Raw genomic sequence first — 17,904 nt, forward strand, 5'->3', positions numbered from 1 at the left:
ATAGCGTCTAATACGTATAGAGACTACTTAATAATACTCTACGTAAATTCGGCGACGTAGTAAACAGGTATATTAACGATATAGTTCTAGGCTCGGTAGACCTAGAATCTTATTAGAAATTGCTCGATCGCGTATTTATAAAGATAGATAATATACGATTTAGCCTAAAGCTAGGAAAGGCGTTTTTAGGTTCCCCGTCTATATAAATACTAGGTAGAAAGGTAGATAGAAAAGGCTTCGCGACGTAAGCGGAACAACTCGTAGTATTACGGGAATTAGAGAAACCTACTAACGCCGAGTAGCTCGAGTACTACCTCGGATTAGTAGGCTACCTTAGGTCTACTATACCGTATTTCGGTAAGATTACCCTCCCGCTATAGTAAGCTAAAGTCGTAGCTATAAAAGACTACTAAGCTACCTAGACGAAAGGTAGAAAGCGACGCGCTTAGATACGGGGCGCGTAACTCTATTAGACTAGCGAAATAGACGCCGCTTAGGAAATTATATAGTTAATATAGTCGGAAGAGTACTAAGGGTTCCTCTAGCACTTCGACCCTAAGTCTATCCTCTATATAGACGTTAATATATCTAAGGAGTTCGGAATTAGGGTTAGACCCCGTAGTAGTCCGGGTTGGTTTAGTTTGGTTTGCTAAGCCGAAATTCTAGTTTAGTTTAGTTTGGTTTGCTAAGAAACCGGTATACGGACCGGTTTGCCGGCTACGTACCGGCTATAGATAAAAACCCGACCCAAAACACGCCGGAACACGTCTAAACAGCCTGAAACACAGATGCAACCGTATAGCGTATGCAATATAGGGCCTCCGGACCCGATCCGAGGTCGTCGTATATCGTCGTAGTTTAGTCGGATTTCCTCGGAAACCGGCTTAGACTAGCGGGGTAAAAAACTAAACCGGAACCAAACCGGAGGGGTACCGCTAAGAAACTAAACTATATACGTTCTATAGTTCGTAAACCGAACTACTACGGGGTCTAATTAGGGTAATATACTACTAAGTTTACGGAAACCTAGATATCGAATATAAGGAGCCCGAACTAGTAACTCGTAAGGACGATACTATTTCGGATTTCGTAGATAGTACTACCTAGTTAAAACGATCTAAGCAATTTCCGCGTAATAGACTTAGGGTCTTAGGATTTACTAGCTATATACTTACGGGAGCCGAAGCCCGTTACTAGCCTACCGAACTCGAATTGTTCGGAGTAGTATAGGCAATTAAGAGGGCCTCTTATATAGTCGACTCGGCGTCGAAGACAATTATAGTTACCGACTATAGTATAGTTACCGCGATAGCTAAGAAGACGTAAATCGCGACGACAGTATCTACTACCGGCCTTAACCGCCGAATTATTTAAGCTATAGTATATATTTTATAGTTCGCAAATCTCGATATTATTTATAGGCTAGGTAGGAATTATATAGCCTTAGACGTACTCTCCTAACTATAGGGCGTAATTTCTCTAGATCGAAATAACTTTAATATAAGTAGCCTCGACGAGATTCTAGCTATATTTACGAGAATATAAACATAGGCGATAATAAGAATGCCCTCTAACCGTACGCCTATCGCTAAAAGCGAAAGTAATATTAAAGGAGTATAGGCTATATACGGATCGGGAGGAGATATAGACGATATACTAAATCCCCTAGCGCTCGTAATAAACATTAAATCCTCTCGCCTAAATTATAAAACAAGATCTCTAGCCCTCCTAAATTTCTATCTAAGCGTTCCTTTCCTCCCTACTATAGCGCTAGTTAACGTTATATCCCTATCTAGGATCGACTATACTAAATGTTTTCTTTCGCAAGCTAATAGATAGGAATACTAAGTCTACGATAAAATTCCTACGTTTTTCTAGAGTATATAAGGGGAACCTAGCTACTACGTCGAAATAGTTATATCCCTATCCGATAAATTTAAAACGCGACTTAGGTAGGTATACTAGGAAGATAGACTATAGAGACGACTACTTTTAGTCCTCTAGTCTATCGAAATAGCGTATAGGAAGGAATAATAACCTTAGCCCGAGAAGATATTAAACCGCTAAGTAAGGAGAAGATAAAAGCGTAAGCGTAATAAAGAGATTAAACGAAAGGCTATATACCTCGATATAACCTAGGACAAGGACGATAGTACGTAACTATAGGTCTATCTAGAAACGACGCCCGGCTATATCCTAAAGCCGCCTTCTCTCCGCCCTTCGAAGGATATAGCCGCCCGTAGCCTATAGAATACGCTTAAAAAGCTAGACGACGTTCCTATAGACCTAAAGTCCTTATAAAGTATTAGATTCTTTCGGGAAGACAGCCTTATTTACTACGTCGACCTAGCCTTACTCTACTTACGGCTTTATATTCCTTTTAGCCTTACTTACGAGATTTTCGAGATAGTATATAATCTTAGGCATTATACGGGATTCTAGCGCACCCTCGATCGAGTTAACGCTAGTTTCTACGTCCGAAACTGCCGCCGACATTTAGAATAGTATATCGACTAGTATAATATATATAATTTAAATTAATCCGCTTAGTATAAGCCTTATAGATAGCTTAACCTAATAGACCCGAAGTATAGACTTCCTATAGATGTCTAAATAGTAGACTAGATCGTAGGACTCCTACCTACTAACGAAGGCTTCGATATACTCCTTATAGTTACCTATAAGAAATCTAAACGAGTCTTGCTCCTTCCGGGCAAATACTAGTAGACTATAGAAACCTAGGCAGCCTAATACCTTACGTCTATTTAAGAGCGATTATAGCGAGTCGTAAAGGTTTTTATCTACGACCGCGATCCTAAATAGCTATTTAAATTCTTTACTATAATAATAAAGCTACTAGGCGCATCGATCCTCGCCTTTATAGCTTACTATCTATAGATAGACGGCTAGTCCGAGCGTATAAATTAGATAGTAGAGATCGCGATACGGTATTTTATTATAGCTAATCTAGATGCCTAATCGATAGACGTCCTCCCCTCCCTTATATCCTATCTTAGAAGTATTAAGAATACTAGTATAGGAGTGTCGCCTAATAAAATGCTATTTAGGTTCGATTTAAATACTAACGCCTTTATAAGACTTCGAGAACTATAGCTAAAAGATTACACGACGCTACGATAGCAATTTTAAGACGTAGCCGAGGAATCTATAGCCTTCGTAGTAGTAGATATAAAACACCGCTACGATAGTAAGTATCGGTATATATTCTTTAAGCCTAGAGACTACGCTATACTTAGGCTATATTACGGATATCGCGTATACGGTTAGACCTATCGCAAATATAGTAATTAAGCTATAGGCCCTTTTAAAATTAAGAGGAGAGTAAGTAGATTAGCCTACGAACTTAAGCTTCTATAATTAGTTAAGTTCTACCTAGTCGTATCGATAGCGTAGTTAGAGCTAGCTCTAAATCTAGCGAAAGATCCGTTCGTAAGACTATACGACCGTATTCCGGTACTAATAGACTTACGGTCTAAGTAACTAGTAATAACTCCTAAGCGCGTTTTAGGGAAGCGTAGCTTTAGAGGGAGAACAAAGTATCTAGTTAAGTAGAAGGACGAGTAGCCGATAATAAATAAATAGGTTCGGATAGACGAACTTTAGGAGAGTAACGCTTACCTAATCGACTAGTTCGAGAACTCCTAAGTTATAAATAAACAGATTACTTAAATAAAACTATCGTTAACGTTATAGAAGCCTACGTAGGTCGCGCTAATAGTAAAACACCTTCGATCTATCGAAAATAGTAGCGAGGAAGAATAATAGTAATAGAATACGTAGCCTATATAGCGCTAGCTACTAAGGGGACTTAGAGGAGGTAGAAGGCCGAATTATGCCGAAGACGACGATCCTAAGTCTATCGAGGAAGTCGCCTATTCTACCGCTAGGTAGGCGAAGATAACTCGATCTACCCTAAATATAAACCCGAACTAGCTAAGTCCTATAATAAGCGAAGTTGCTACGCTAGGCGAATCGAGAAGCTCTAGTACGTATCGCTACCGCGATAGTACGAGCCGCGACGCCTAGAGCTAGGCTAAGACCTTAGGTCTACCGACTATATCTAACGATAGATCTCTAGAACTAAAGGCTAGGATATTAGTCCTAACGGTAAGGCGCCTTACTAAGGAGGAAATCTAGCGATAGAGGGATACTCTAGCTCTACTAAATACCTAAGTTAGAGCGTATCGTAAAATCCTCCGTAACGATACCTTACTATCCTTTTTTACTACGCTACGTTTCCCTTTTATTACCGCTAACCGGTATCTCGACCCTTAGCTATAGGTCTTTCCTCCGATAGGAGAGACCTAATAAGTCTTTTAGAGAAATTACTTTTATAGATTCCTACGATATTATAGGCGTAGATATTTCGAGCGGAGTAATAGATTTAATAGGTACTTAGAGCAACCTAAGCGAGCGAAGCGAGTAAATAGTTATAGAAGGTGTCTAGTAAATCTAGCGTAGAGCTCGAGAACAAATTAGATTAGTGCTATATAACGTATAAAGGGAGGCTAAATTTAAAAGATGCGCCCGTAAAATAGAGCGCGCGATGTAATTAGTTAACAATTCGAATCGCAATTACGTATATCGAGCCTAAGGCTATTCCTTCTGCTTTACGTTACTAATAACTACAATAATAATAGCTATTGTTACAATATTGTACGAATCTAACTTTATTCTCGAGCTCTACGCCGTCGCTCCGCTCGAATAGGACAAGCACTATAGGGCTTAAACGATACTTTATAGGTCTACTAAATTATTCTTCTTCTCCCTCGCCCTTACTTTAGCTATTCTAGCGCCTTCTATTTCTTAAGCGCGCGATTAGGATAAGGTTTACGTATCTACGCGACCGTTATTATACGCGTAAAAGCTTTAACTATAGCGCCGAAGTAACATTTTAACTCTAGTTTTAAATAATAGTAATAATAATAATATATATAGTAATACTACGTATAATAATATATATATAGCGACGTAGCGTACAACTATAACTACGCCTACTACTAGTACTATTACCGCCGCCGGTATAGCTAACGAATCGAATCTTTATTAGTAGAACGAGGCGCTCTTCCGCCTAACGTTAGTATAAACTCGGATATAGCGAGTAGTAGCGATATTCGGCCTAGAAGATATACCTCCGCCTAGCGGAACCTCTAAGACGCCTCCGTCCGGCTAGATAATAATATCGCTATAGCGCGACGAAAACCCTAAAGCGATAGAAGTAGATAAAGAAAATAAGAATAATAAGAGGCAGCCTATTCCTAGAAACAAGAATAAGAACGCCGCGATAGATAGCGAAAATCCTAAAGATAGTTAGCCCGCTACTCTAGCTAATAGAGGAGAAGTAGTAGAGTAGCCTATATCTACCGATAGTAGAGAGTAAGGATAGGATAACGAAGAGGCTAACAAGGAGGCTAAGAAAGAGGCTTCCGACGGCGAAGGAAAGAGAGGATAAGGCTAAAAGGCTACTAAGAGACAGGCGCCTAAGATAAAGCGACCTACTATCGTACTACCTAAGCTAGGCGAAATCCTACGTATACCGTACCTAGACAAGGTGCTAAGGTTCTCCGATATACTCTCGTATATCGATAGAGCTAGCTATAAGCCGAACGCTGTCTTAGATATACCGAGTATACTAGTACGCTCTATTAACGGTATAATTCGGCGCGAATATAAGCTCCTATATAGGATTGTAACAAACGGTAGACTAGAAAAGTCTCTTATATCGTAGTTACCTATAGCTCCTATCTACGCGGAGCGATATATAGCTTTTAGTACTTCTCGAATCGAATATACTACTACGCCTTAGATTTATAAAACAATCGGCGCTCTTAGAAATCGCTTATATTATATCTTAGAGACTAGGTATAACGCCGACGCACTATACTACTACAATACCTACGATTAATAGGGTCGCGAACGCCTCGACCTCTATAAATAAAAGCTATATAATAGCTTACTAACTAAGGCTAGACGCTAGGTCTATTATAAGGAGTTAAGAGAAGAAGGCCTTAGAAACGAATTAGACTATAACGCCCTATAGGTAGAATTAGAGATAGAGGGTAAGCGCGCTATACGCCTCGCTAATATTAATAAGGCCTTAAAGGCTAAGTTCGACCGCTATAAGAAAAAGTTTAAGAAAAAGGACGATAAGGACTGCGATATATATAGTAACTACCTATAGGCGGATCTCGCCTCCTTTAAGGATAACTACGATTTCTACGCCGATAAGGAAAAGCCTACTAAAGTAAGGATAAAGGCTATCCTCGGCGCTCGTATAGTACTACGAGTCGACTAGTTTCTTACTATACTACCTAATAGACTAGCGGGGTACCTCGTATCGGTCTAGCTATTATATTTCGACCTTAAGATATATAAGATAGCGCTCGTCGACCTAGATACTATATACGGTTCCGAGAAATACGCTAATTAGTAGTACGCCCCCTTCCGACGAGTAGCCTAAAGCGATTTAGAAGAGTACTAGCGAGATCTACCCTCCTAGATAGATAAAAAAAGGCCGAAGCGGACTAAATAACCCTTACTATAGCGCTAATATACGCTTACTCGAGTAGGCGACCGCTAGTAATAAACTACTTTACGATATTAACGCTAATAGTTTCTTTACGAACAACTCTATTATATACGCCTCTAAAATTCCGGAAAACTTTAATATACCGGAATACGCTATTCTAAAGTACGAGCGCGAAAGTTTCGCTTACATAACGGCTTTTTATAAGATTTACGATAGCGAGATAACGCCTATCGCCGTCGCCTATAGCGCGCTAGTATATTAGAGTACCGAGGGAGCGTACTATCTTGTAAGCTACCTAGATATAGCAGATTCCTTCGCTAGATTAATAACCGATATATTCTACGCCTATTAGGAAGATCTAAGATAGCGAATCGTCGACGACCTTAAGTCTATACTCGAAATCTTCCTACGACCTATCTAGGGTATATAGTTTGCGAAAGTAGTAGGATACTCGCCGGCCGAGATTACGGAGAAGGACTAAGTACGAATAGTAGGTTCGTATAGGGTAGTTCGTATAGAGGGGAGAGAGAGAGCGAGAGTACTCGGTAGATAGGCGCCTCTTTAACCGATCCTAAGAAAGCTCTACGTTTACCGGCGTAATCTAGTCTTACGTAGTATCGATCTTGCAATTTCTCGACGTAGAAAGGCTATAGGTACTATATAGAGCGCCTAAAGTTAGGAGACTAGTAGGATAGCTACTAGATTCCTTAGGCGTTAAGTAGATTGCTCTATATAGGTCCTACCGGGAGTACTATCCTCTAGTCGCCGATTATTAAAGAGAGATGCCTATATAGCTAGAGGCTATTTAGAAAACTAGATCCTACTAGAGCTAGTAGTATTAGTAATAGCCGATTAGAGGTATTAGGTAAGGACGCCTATAACTCGCCTTTAAGCGTCTAAGATATTAGCTCGCTAAACGATAGTCCGGTATGTCTAGAGATAGTATCGTAGGCAGCGGATATAGAGGATTTTAATATAGAAGAAGATAAAGAAGCTATAATAGTGCCTACTATACCTAAAGGAAGGTAGATTGCGGTTAAATATATAGACTAAGCGCCGGTTAAGACTATATATTCTAGGAGGGCAATTTCGGTATTAAAGGCCTAGATTAGCGATATAGTACGTATACGCTAGCTCGGATAGTATATTCTTCGGCTTGATTTCCCGTACTCGGCGCTCTTAAAGAGCGATATTCGTTCGGGTAGTATCGCGTAATTCTAAAGACCTTTATTTCGAAACCCCCTAGTCCTAAGTATATCTCGAAGTAATATACGCGCTGCGTATACGTAGCTACCTGTTTGTTTATATACGTAATACGATCTAGAAGTAATATATTAACGCGATTGTTAATACGAACTTAGAGCGCGATACGGATATTAACCGTTATTCTATCGACCGCCGCCTTTTTATATACTTCGCGTAGTCTAGTACGACTATTTCCCCCTCGATTTCCTTTGCCGACACTATTATATTAGCGATTAGAACGCGCGCGATAGCAGACTAGGAGGACGTCGATTTTATAGCTATTTAGTAGTAGGAGCTAAACTTCGCCGCTAAGTCGCTCTATAACGAGAATAACGGCGTTAAGCCGGAGACTAGCCCTATCTTCGATCGCCTAAGGGAGAACTATAGAATAGGCCGGTAACCGGATATAGCGTACCGTAATAACCGCCGCTATAATATATATACTAACGAGATCGTAATAGCGGTTAATAGAAGGATAAACGCGAAACTAGATACTAAGTTTATAAGTATTAGCGCCGCGTATAGATATCGAAACTAGAGCTAATAGTAACTAGACGTACTAGTACGAAATAGTAGATAGCGGCGTAGTCGAGCTTACCTTTTAGCCGAAGGACGATAGCTCTCCCTACCCCTTCGATTGTTATAACTTCTTAGAGGCAGATAGTAAGATTCTAGCTCTAAAGAGATTCGTAAGTTAGCCTATCGGAAAGGATTGCCTATTTTTAATCTCGTACTAACCTCTATAGGCTCGGATAGGTATATTAGGGCGAGCTCTATTTCCGGACTATTACTATAGAAAACTACTTCCTCGCCGAATACCCCCTCCTACTTCTTATATACCCTATCCTCGACCCGCGGTCGCCTTCCTTCGAATTAGTAGGCAAGGTATAGCTATTCTATACCTTCGACTCGAGGTAGCTAAGCTATATCTCGACTAGCGGACCTAGTACTAATCTAACCCTACCTAGTAAATAGGCCCGCCTGTTCTATTTTCTAGTAGAAGGTACTCGATGCCTCTAATATAATATTGCGTTCCGCTCTATATAAGATAGGGAGAATAAGTATCGGCTCTAGATATTAGAGAAGGCGTAGAATAAGGCTAGCTTTAGATATACGGACTAGTAACCTAAGATATTATAGAAGTAGGGAGTTAGCGATATATACCTAAAGGCTATTAACGAGCTAGAGTTTAGAGGTAATTAACGGCCGTATCTAAAGATATTGCGATTCTAGTAGTATCTAAATCGGTAGAAATAAAATAAAAATAGTCCTATCTTTACTATCGCTTATATCTAACTATATATTTTACTCTCCTCTTCTATACTCGCTACTACCGCGAAAATTATACTAACCGCGTACGCTACTAATCCTCTATTTACTCTCTACTCTTTCGGCGTCGCGAAATGCTAGTAAGACGTATCGATCTACGCTATCCTAATAGCGAAAAGGGAGTCTCTTTCCTAAACCTTATCTACTTCTCGCGTCGTCTCTACTAGTCGTCTATTTACTATCTACGCTTTCGTTATCGCGAAATACTAGTAAGACGTATCGATCCGCGCTATCCTAACGGCGAAAAGGGAGTCTCTCTTCTAAACCTCGCCCGCTTTTTACGTCGTCTCTACTAATCCTCTATTTACTCTCTACCGATACTATATATACTCCTATAGCGAAGAAAGGCGAGGTCGGATAGGAGTAGCTTTCTAATACGTAACCGGAGCTAAGCGAGCGGGGACGCTTATAGCCGCTACGTAAATAGAGACCTCTAAGGTGGTACTTGGGTCATTGGTGGGCCAGCGATTCCCGCTCCGCCAATAACAATGTCAACTACATTATTTGGAGAAAATTCCTGGGCTCTCTTGAACGCGGCCACCTGTGAAGTCCAGTTCGTCACATCAGTCTGGACGAACAGGGTCCTGCAAGGCATCAGCTCTTCGGCACGGAATGCAAGATCTTTAGTTACTCACTTGCAGCCTGTGGCGTCCAGCTCCGAAGAGTACTTTTCGCCGGCCTCTTGATTGATATCAGCAATGACCACATAAGCGCCTGCTTCAGCCAGGGCTTTGACGGTCCCAGCGCCGATTCCACTTGCGCCTCCGGTGACTAGAGCCGTTCTCCCTCTCAGGGTCGAGATGTCGTACTGTTTGGTGAAGTCGACGGGTACGGATGCTTTCGCCATGATGTCTAACAGGCAGCAAGTCTGCGAGATTGCCTTGATCCGGCTCTTCAGTAGATATGAGGACCCGGGGTAACCGGACGACACGCGGGAGTTGCTTCTTCGTAGCGCCGCCCGGTCAGGTCCATCTGCTGACGCTGTATGATGACATCAATTCTCCGCATGCTTCTCTCCCTGACTACAGGTAAGCGCACTCCAACTTTGTGGAGGAGCTATTTGTGTCGCAGTCTTGATGCAGGAAGCCTCGGCGGCGGGCGCATCGTTCTCCGAATGTGGTGAGTAGACCTATCCAAGTGTGGAGCCTGGTTAACGGGTAAATACTCAAATGGGACACATTGGCATGGTAATTACACAAATGGGAAAACCCTTACTCGGATGGGACACATTGGCAGTGGAACTACTCGGATAGTAAATCATTGGCACAGTATTTACTACTATAGGAATCCGCTCTGCTCCACTACTATATCAATTTCTATATTCATAGAACAAGCGTATATGAATAGAAACATACTACGTAAAGGCAAACAGTATTAGGATTAGTAGTAGCAATTATATGCGGCCTGTTTAGCGTCTTCTATAACCTTCTACTTATCTATCTTAGGTATAGCGGCGGTCGTTGCTATTTAAAGCTATGTATCTATCTATGCTATGTCGAGTCGCATTTCTATATCCGTAGTAAGCGCCTACGAATACAGAAATGTAACTAATTCTATATCGTCAAACCCTGTGCCTGCCTTTACTATTATATTATAGTGAAACTCAATCGACTTACTGCCCTACAATCTTTTATTCTACTATTGTTAGTCGGTTAGTCGGTAAGGATAACTTTGGTTATATCTAGGCAGAATTCATATTGAATTATTGTCCGTAGGGTGACTTAGCTCGCCTAAGTAGAGCAACAATTTCTATATTCGTAGTAGCTGCTAGCAGATATAGAAATTCTAAAAACACTTTACTTAAGCAGCCTTACTTCGGTACAGCCCGGAGCTAATTACGAGTGCCTAATCTAAGCGCAAGCCCTACCCTAACTCTTACTCTTACTTAAACAATAGAACAATAGCTAGAAGGCTTTTACTACTATATATCTTTCTCTCGTTTCTATCTTCGTCCTCTTCTTCCTTCCTTCTACTAGATATCGTACCTACTCTCTTACCCTCGTCTATAATACTACCTCAAATATAAGAATTACGTTAACGGTATAGAAAGCAACAATAGGCGGCCCCTTCTTCTCCCCGACTAGTGCTAGTTACCCTTTCTTTAGCTAGGTATAATTGATTCCCTATTATTGTAAGTAGGAAAGCAATGTACTAATATGCCTTTAGAGCTCCGACGCCTATCGCCGCCGCACTAGCCGCCGCGCCGTCCTGTAAGTTTACTAGCAGCAACATTGGCGAGTCTAGAAGGTATCCTAATTGCTCTATTCTAGTCGTCGCGCTGCCGCGCATTTAGCTGCCGCCGCTACCGCTCGCCGCTCCGCTAATTCTGCTCGGTTCCGTGCTGCGCTCCTACTTCTACGTTAGCGCCGACAGCAGCAGTAGCAGTAGCAGCAGCAGCAGCAAGAAGAGTATAGTCTAAGCAGATTATTCGCAGAGCTTAGGTATGCTAACAGTTTACGCAGCGACTAAATAATAGTTAACGCTAGTAGTAACGACGAACTAGTCCTATAAGTTTATTATTCCTTATATCGATTGTCTAGCTTAGAGTTTAGCATTCTAACCTCGATCTATAGGTAGAACGACGACTATATCGTACCGCCTCCTAGCGGCGAGGACGCTCCTACGTATGTTTAATTAATTAACTATCTAAGCATTATTATAAACATAGAGCTAATATCTGTATATAGTATCGACGACGACGACGACGACGATAATAATAAGGCTGCGCCTATTATCTCTGCTGCTCCTCCGCCCGCTGCTACCCCTCCGCCTGCTACTACCGCTCTAACTTCCGCCCTATTCGTGCCGATTATCGCGCCTCGCGAGGCACTAATTTTCCCGGGCAAGACCCTAGCCGACCGCGCTAGCGCTAGCGCTAGCACTAGCACTAGCAAGAAACGCGGCCGTCTAGCGAAAGCTAGTAAGAATGTCGTAGTGCTTCGCTGCCTAACGGCGGTCGATTAATGGTAGTCGGTACCGGAGGGCAAGTAGCTTTATATATTGAAATTAGTATGTGTATTATACTCGTGCTAACAACGTCTTAGTAATAAAAGGCCGCTAGAAGATCTAGTCGCATGTCGGCCGCATTATAGAGATCGCCGGCCGTACTCGCCGCCGGCTATGTCTTGAGTGTGTTCGGTCGGGCGTTAAGTGCCGCGAGTACGCTACTAATACCTTCGGCAAGTATCGCAAGTGTGCCTATTGCATTTAGGCAAATAACCCTTGTACAGATCCGCCTTATTTGTCGTCGGATAGCGAGGATAATAATAATAAGGATAATGATAATAAGGATAATAATAATAAGGATAATAATAATAATAATAATTAAGCGCTAGGTTCTTTGTTTGTTTCTTTGCTCTTTAGTCTTAGGCTTAGGCTTAGGTAGCTAGCGTTCGGTTCTTTGCTTGTTTCTTGCTATCTTAGTCTAGCTAGTTGTAGGTTCTCGAGGCTGCCTCGTCGAAAGACGAGGTCGTAAGACCTTATAGCATATTATAGTAGCGCTGCTGCGCTGTTTTAAATAAAAGTTTATTTGTTTACTGTTTAGCGCTAGCCGCCGTTGCTGCCGATCCTCGTAACTCTATTCCTTTTACAATGCAATAGTATTTACGTCTTTTGCTACGGTCAGTTATTATACGCGGTGTTGTTGTATATCTAAGCTAGGCCCATTCGTTTGAATTTCTGTATTTAGTAAGCTATATACCCGCTAGTGCCCGCATCTCTTAACTAATGGCGAATTTCTGTATCCGTAGGACGGTGACGCTCGGCTTGTATTCCTAGACCCGTAGCTATTAATTCGATGCCGCTACCGCTTAGACTAGTAGTTGTTGTACTAGGTAGTTGTCTTAATCTCGGCGAACGGCTGCCCGTAATCTAGCTACTCGCTATCCGAGGTCAATGCCGACGATATGCGTAGGTATTTCTATATTTATAGTATACTCACTGCGGATACAGAAATTCCGCATACGTCGTTACTATTGCCTAAGCGATACTACGCTAGTAGCCCTTTAACTATTCCCTCCTCGAACTCCTATGCCTACGCTAGCTGTCTTCGCGATAGTCCGAATGTCGGTTCGCTAAAACCGCTCTTCTAGACATGCCTTATCGCTAAAGAGGGCAGTACCGCGGTATTCGTCGTTAGCAAGGAAGATATTTATCTCGGTAGCAAGCGCGAGTTGTATAGCCTGCCCTTCCTATTCCTTATATAGGAAGCTATAGGCGTCCTTTGCAATACATTGTCGCCGCTTAGTGCGTATAGTTTAGGTGTCGGTCGAGGGTAGCTATATAGGATATTGCTTATATACGCTAGTTATCCTAACACTAAGACGACCTGCAAACTTATAGATATTGCTATACACCTCCTCGACATTGCCTACCTTCGAGTGTATGTCCTATTCGTCTAGCTCGTATAATTTATATATATCGTCGGAGTTCGCGCGAAGAGGCCCTGCTATTATATCGGTAAATGCTCTTTAAAACAATAATGCTTCCTCGTCCTCGGTCGGCTCGATAGATTAGTAACTAGATTCTGCCTTGTGTTAGATATTCCGTACCTATATAACCGTACGGCCTACGTTAGGAAAACAACCGAGAACCGCAAGCTAGCTTAATACTATACTACTATTTAGGTTGACTTAGATCGAGATTAACCCTCTCCGGATCCTCTCTATATAGACTAGCAGAGCGACGTCTTTACATATTACATCGTTATATAGATACGAGAACTCTTCTATCGCAGTCTTCTTAACGATACGCGTACCGTATTTCTGTCCTTATACCGACTTTGCCTTCCCGGATATATAGGCTATAATGAAGTGCTCTAGCTATAATCTAATGCTTACGCTCGGTAAGTCGAGTCGCCGCTATACTAAGTTCGCTGCCTAGTCTGCTATCGTTTGATTATAGATTCGCTCTTCTTCCTCTTCCTCTTCTTAAGCCCGGCGTTCTTCTACGGAGGTTCGTTCTCCTACGGATGTTCGTTCTTTAGCGAGGCGGGCTTCTTTGCGGGCTTGTATTCTAGCCTCCGACTCGGCTATCCTTGTATCTGTATTAGCATCTTCTTGTAGCCTCTTAGCTAGTTCCTTCTCAATTAGTAGTTTATTAGCTTCGGCCTTCTGTTGCTACGTAACGCCTACTTTCTTCTCTACCTACGTTAGCCTAGTAAACTTATCCTCTATAGTAAAGCCGAGTCTCCGCTCGTTGTCCGTAATTGCTTTGCTAGCATCCTCGACTATATAATAACATCTCCGACTTCGAGGGGCTACTTAGATAGTAGTATTCTTTTATTGTTGCCGTGCTATTGCTACGCGAGTCGTAGCAGATGTCTTTATCCGTTTGGCTAGACTTCTACTAAATGTATCTGCCTTTCGCTTCTTCGTAGTATTCTACTAGCGGACCGTTAAGTATCTAGTTGGCTTCTTCCTAGTAGTAGCATAGAACTTGTCTATTATAGCGACCGACCTCTACTAGGCAGTAGCTATCTAGCTAACACCCGATCGTGCTGTACTAGACTCTACTATCTCCCGTGCTAACGTGGTCGCCGCTTGTTCGCTCTACCGACGGACTTTGTCGAATTGCTTACTAGCAGACTTGCGGGCCTTCGCAGCGGCCGCTTAGTTAAGCCTTTTCTAGCGTTTATTCGCTTTGGCCGTCGCTCTGTCTATATCGGCCTATATCGGAGGTATACCTTTGCTAATAGAGATACTAGATTCGGCTTACTAGAGGGCTTTAGCTATAAAGCGATCGCGGTACGCCTCTATCTCCCGAGCGGTTATAGCCTTGAACTGCTTTAGTACACGTCTCGTAAATATTGTATCGTCGTCTAAGAAGTACTCTTTATCCGCGCTAGTATCTTATCTAAGTTCCCTACGCGCCTAGCGGTTAGCATTGCTTGTATCAACTTCCTTTCGGTGCCGCTACACGTAGAATCCCACTCTGTTATATATAACAGATTGCTCGAAACTAGACAGCCGCGATATTTTATATCGGATACTGTCTCTGTCGCTCTTATTGCTGCTCGATAGTTTACCTACGCGATCGGTATCGTCGTCTTCTTCTTCTTTTTCTTCTTCATCGCTACTATCGCTGCTCTAGTCCGACTCGATAATATATAGCCTACCTTCGTAGTTAGTCTGCCGACGTTTAGGTTGTTTACCTTTCTGCTTCCGTTTACGTTTATCGACGATAGGATGCTCGTCGGTCCTTCGTCGTACGCAGGTCTTCTTTGTATAGCCTATACTATTAAGCCTATGCTCTTTGTAGATAGAACATGTCTTTAGAGCTCCGGCTTTCCTACTTTTAGACCTTGGCTTGCGCTTCTTGCGCTTACGAGCCTTCTTAGGTCGACCCTTAGTCTTTACGAGTAGTAGTAGTTTAGTAATGCCGTCGACTAAGATCTAGTCGTATGTTATCGGGTGCAAGGTGCCTGAGTAGCTTTTAATGTACGACGCCTAACTGTACGCTTTATCAATATAATCCTCTAGGTCGTTTGAGATTAAAGGCTCGTTCTTAAAGTAGCGGATAGCGATATACGTATATTCGTACGGCATCCGTATATCCTAGAATGCCCTATAGCTACATATTCGCAAGTTAAGATCTATAATATAAAACTCCTTCGATGCGCTACTCTTAATTACTACCTTGCTAGCTAACGTTAGTAAACAATTCTACCCGGCCCGCGATTTGTGTAGGTATCGCTACTGTTCTTCTTTGTAGTAGTCTGACTAGCGAATAGACCGGAAGACACGCCGCCGCCTTTCGTAATTTTCAACCATTAGTCTCTCCTACATTGTTTAATAACACTAGAACACAGGCAGTTCGCGTTCTACTAGGAATTTGTTGTTTATAGACTCAGAATTGTTCGAGGTTAAGTGGCTAAACCGAGGGTATTCGTCTAGTAGGGCGTAATATGTTGTCTATCGAGAGGTATTAATGCTTTCGAAGTATGGCTCTAGTTCTATACCCTCCCTAGCCCTACCCTTACGCTTCTCCTATAGTATTTCGTATAGCATTGCTAACTTCTTAGCCTTGAAAGGAATCTCCGTTGCAATAGTAGCGAGATAGCGGATAGCATTTGTAATCGTAGGGCCGAAATGCTCTTCGAAATTCTTAGCGAGATATTGTATATAGTAGTAGTAATGTACACGACGCCTACTATATACCTTAGTTACTACAGGAACTAAGCCTTTCTGCCGATCGCTAACTAGAGCCCGGTGTTCTATAGCAGATATTTCGCCTATTAGTAGCAGCTGTTCCTTAAGATACTTAAGAAACTAGGACTAGGATTCCTCTAACTCTAAACGTGTACAGCACTATGCTATAACATATACTTAATTCTTAGTATTAATACTAGCGATAATAAGGATAACGCCACTATATGTACCGGACATATAGCTACTATCGAGAGTAAGCAACCTGCGTAGATGTCGAAAACTACGTAGACGCGCGTATAGGAATATAGCAGATGCCTAATGCCGATCCTCGTAGTTAGTATGCAATGCGTAGAAAGCACTAGTATATACATTGTCTAACCCTTGTGTTTTGTCTAATGCGTTAAACAGTGGACCAATCTTCTACTACGACTCTTTCTCCGAGCTAACAAGTTTATCCAAATACCGTCTCTTTACCCGGTATACTTGTATATAGGTGATCTCATTTAGATACTAGTTCTGTTCGGCACGCCGGAGTTGATTTAGTGCGAGTCGCTAGTCGGTAGCGACGGCGTCGATATAGTATTCGAAGAGTACACCTACTCTATAGGCTCTCGGGTTGTAGTAGTATATTGCTAGAGAGCATTCGTATTCCTTAAGGACGAATACCTAGACCTCCTTTCTATCGTTACTATTCCTATTACGGCGGAGTAGGACTTTGAACATATATTGACTTTGCCTATCTATACCGATCGTTTAGTATTAGCGATTAGTTGGATAGACATACTCTTTGCGGTTTAGCTTAGATAATCTCGCAAATGAAGTCTAACCTTTCTCTATTATATACCGGTCGAATGCCTTAACTATAGTCTGTATATCCGGATAGCATTAGCCTTAGACAAGTTTAGGAGGAGCCGAGCCTATAAGTGTCGATAGTATAGGCATAGTCGGCTATATTATAGTGTATAAATGAAGTCGTCTAGCCGTATAGTTAATAGCTGTCGTATTTGTTGCGTTGTCGTAATAGTAACGAAGCGTATAGAGGACGCGACGTAGTTATTTAATACGTTTAACGTAGAATTAGGTAAGAATTGACCTAGGTCTTAGCGAGCCCGCTACTCTATCTCCTCCCTCGTGTTCGCATCTACTATACGACGACCCTAGCAATAATACAACTAACGACGCGTCGAAGGTCATATCGGCGGTATCTAGGTATACGATTACAACGCCGGAGCTACTGCTATAGGCCGAGCTTAGCGACTTCTATCTAGCACTACTATTAGCACTATTCTGCCTTAATGCGGTATTTCCGGACTAGATGCATGCTATAGACGCACTCTACCGAGACGTAATTAGCGTATAGGAACATAGGGAGGCATTTATTGTACTATACTAGACAGGTCTTATCCGGAGATTTGTATACAAATTGGACTCCGACTATACGATAAATATTATCCTCGTAAAGCAAGAAGACGGCGTCCGGGTCGTCCATTTTATAGATTACTCTTGTACGGCGGCAGTAGCGAGTCCTCGATGCCCTTAATTCGCACCTAGTGCGGTATACGCTAATATAATTTAGGTATATAATGCCTTTATTTATTAGGTTATGCTCCCGAAGGGGTAGGCGAACACGAC

The 17,904-nt window shown here is 42.0% G+C and overlaps 1 protein-coding gene across 1 annotated transcript; it reads right to left on the bottom strand.

Annotated features, from left to right (window-relative positions):
- Positions 1 to 768: 768 nt before the first annotated feature.
- On the bottom strand, positions 769 to 13,086 carry MYCFIDRAFT_174145 (uncharacterized protein; the record flags this gene model as incomplete). Its single annotated transcript, XM_007927880.1, has 7 exons — positions 769 to 777; positions 9,570 to 9,708; positions 9,760 to 10,105; positions 10,148 to 10,253; positions 10,280 to 10,288; positions 10,322 to 10,368; positions 13,065 to 13,086. The coding sequence occupies 7 exons, from the start codon at positions 13,084 to 13,086 to the stop codon at positions 769 to 771; spliced, it is 678 nt and encodes a 225-aa protein (XP_007926071.1).
- Between the last annotated feature and the right edge of the window lie 4,818 nt (positions 13,087 to 17,904).

This window comes from Pseudocercospora fijiensis (assembly GCF_000340215.1).
Source record: "Pseudocercospora fijiensis CIRAD86 unplaced genomic scaffold MYCFIscaffold_4, whole genome shotgun sequence".
NCBI lineage: Eukaryota > Fungi > Ascomycota > Dothideomycetes > Mycosphaerellales > Mycosphaerellaceae > Pseudocercospora > Pseudocercospora fijiensis.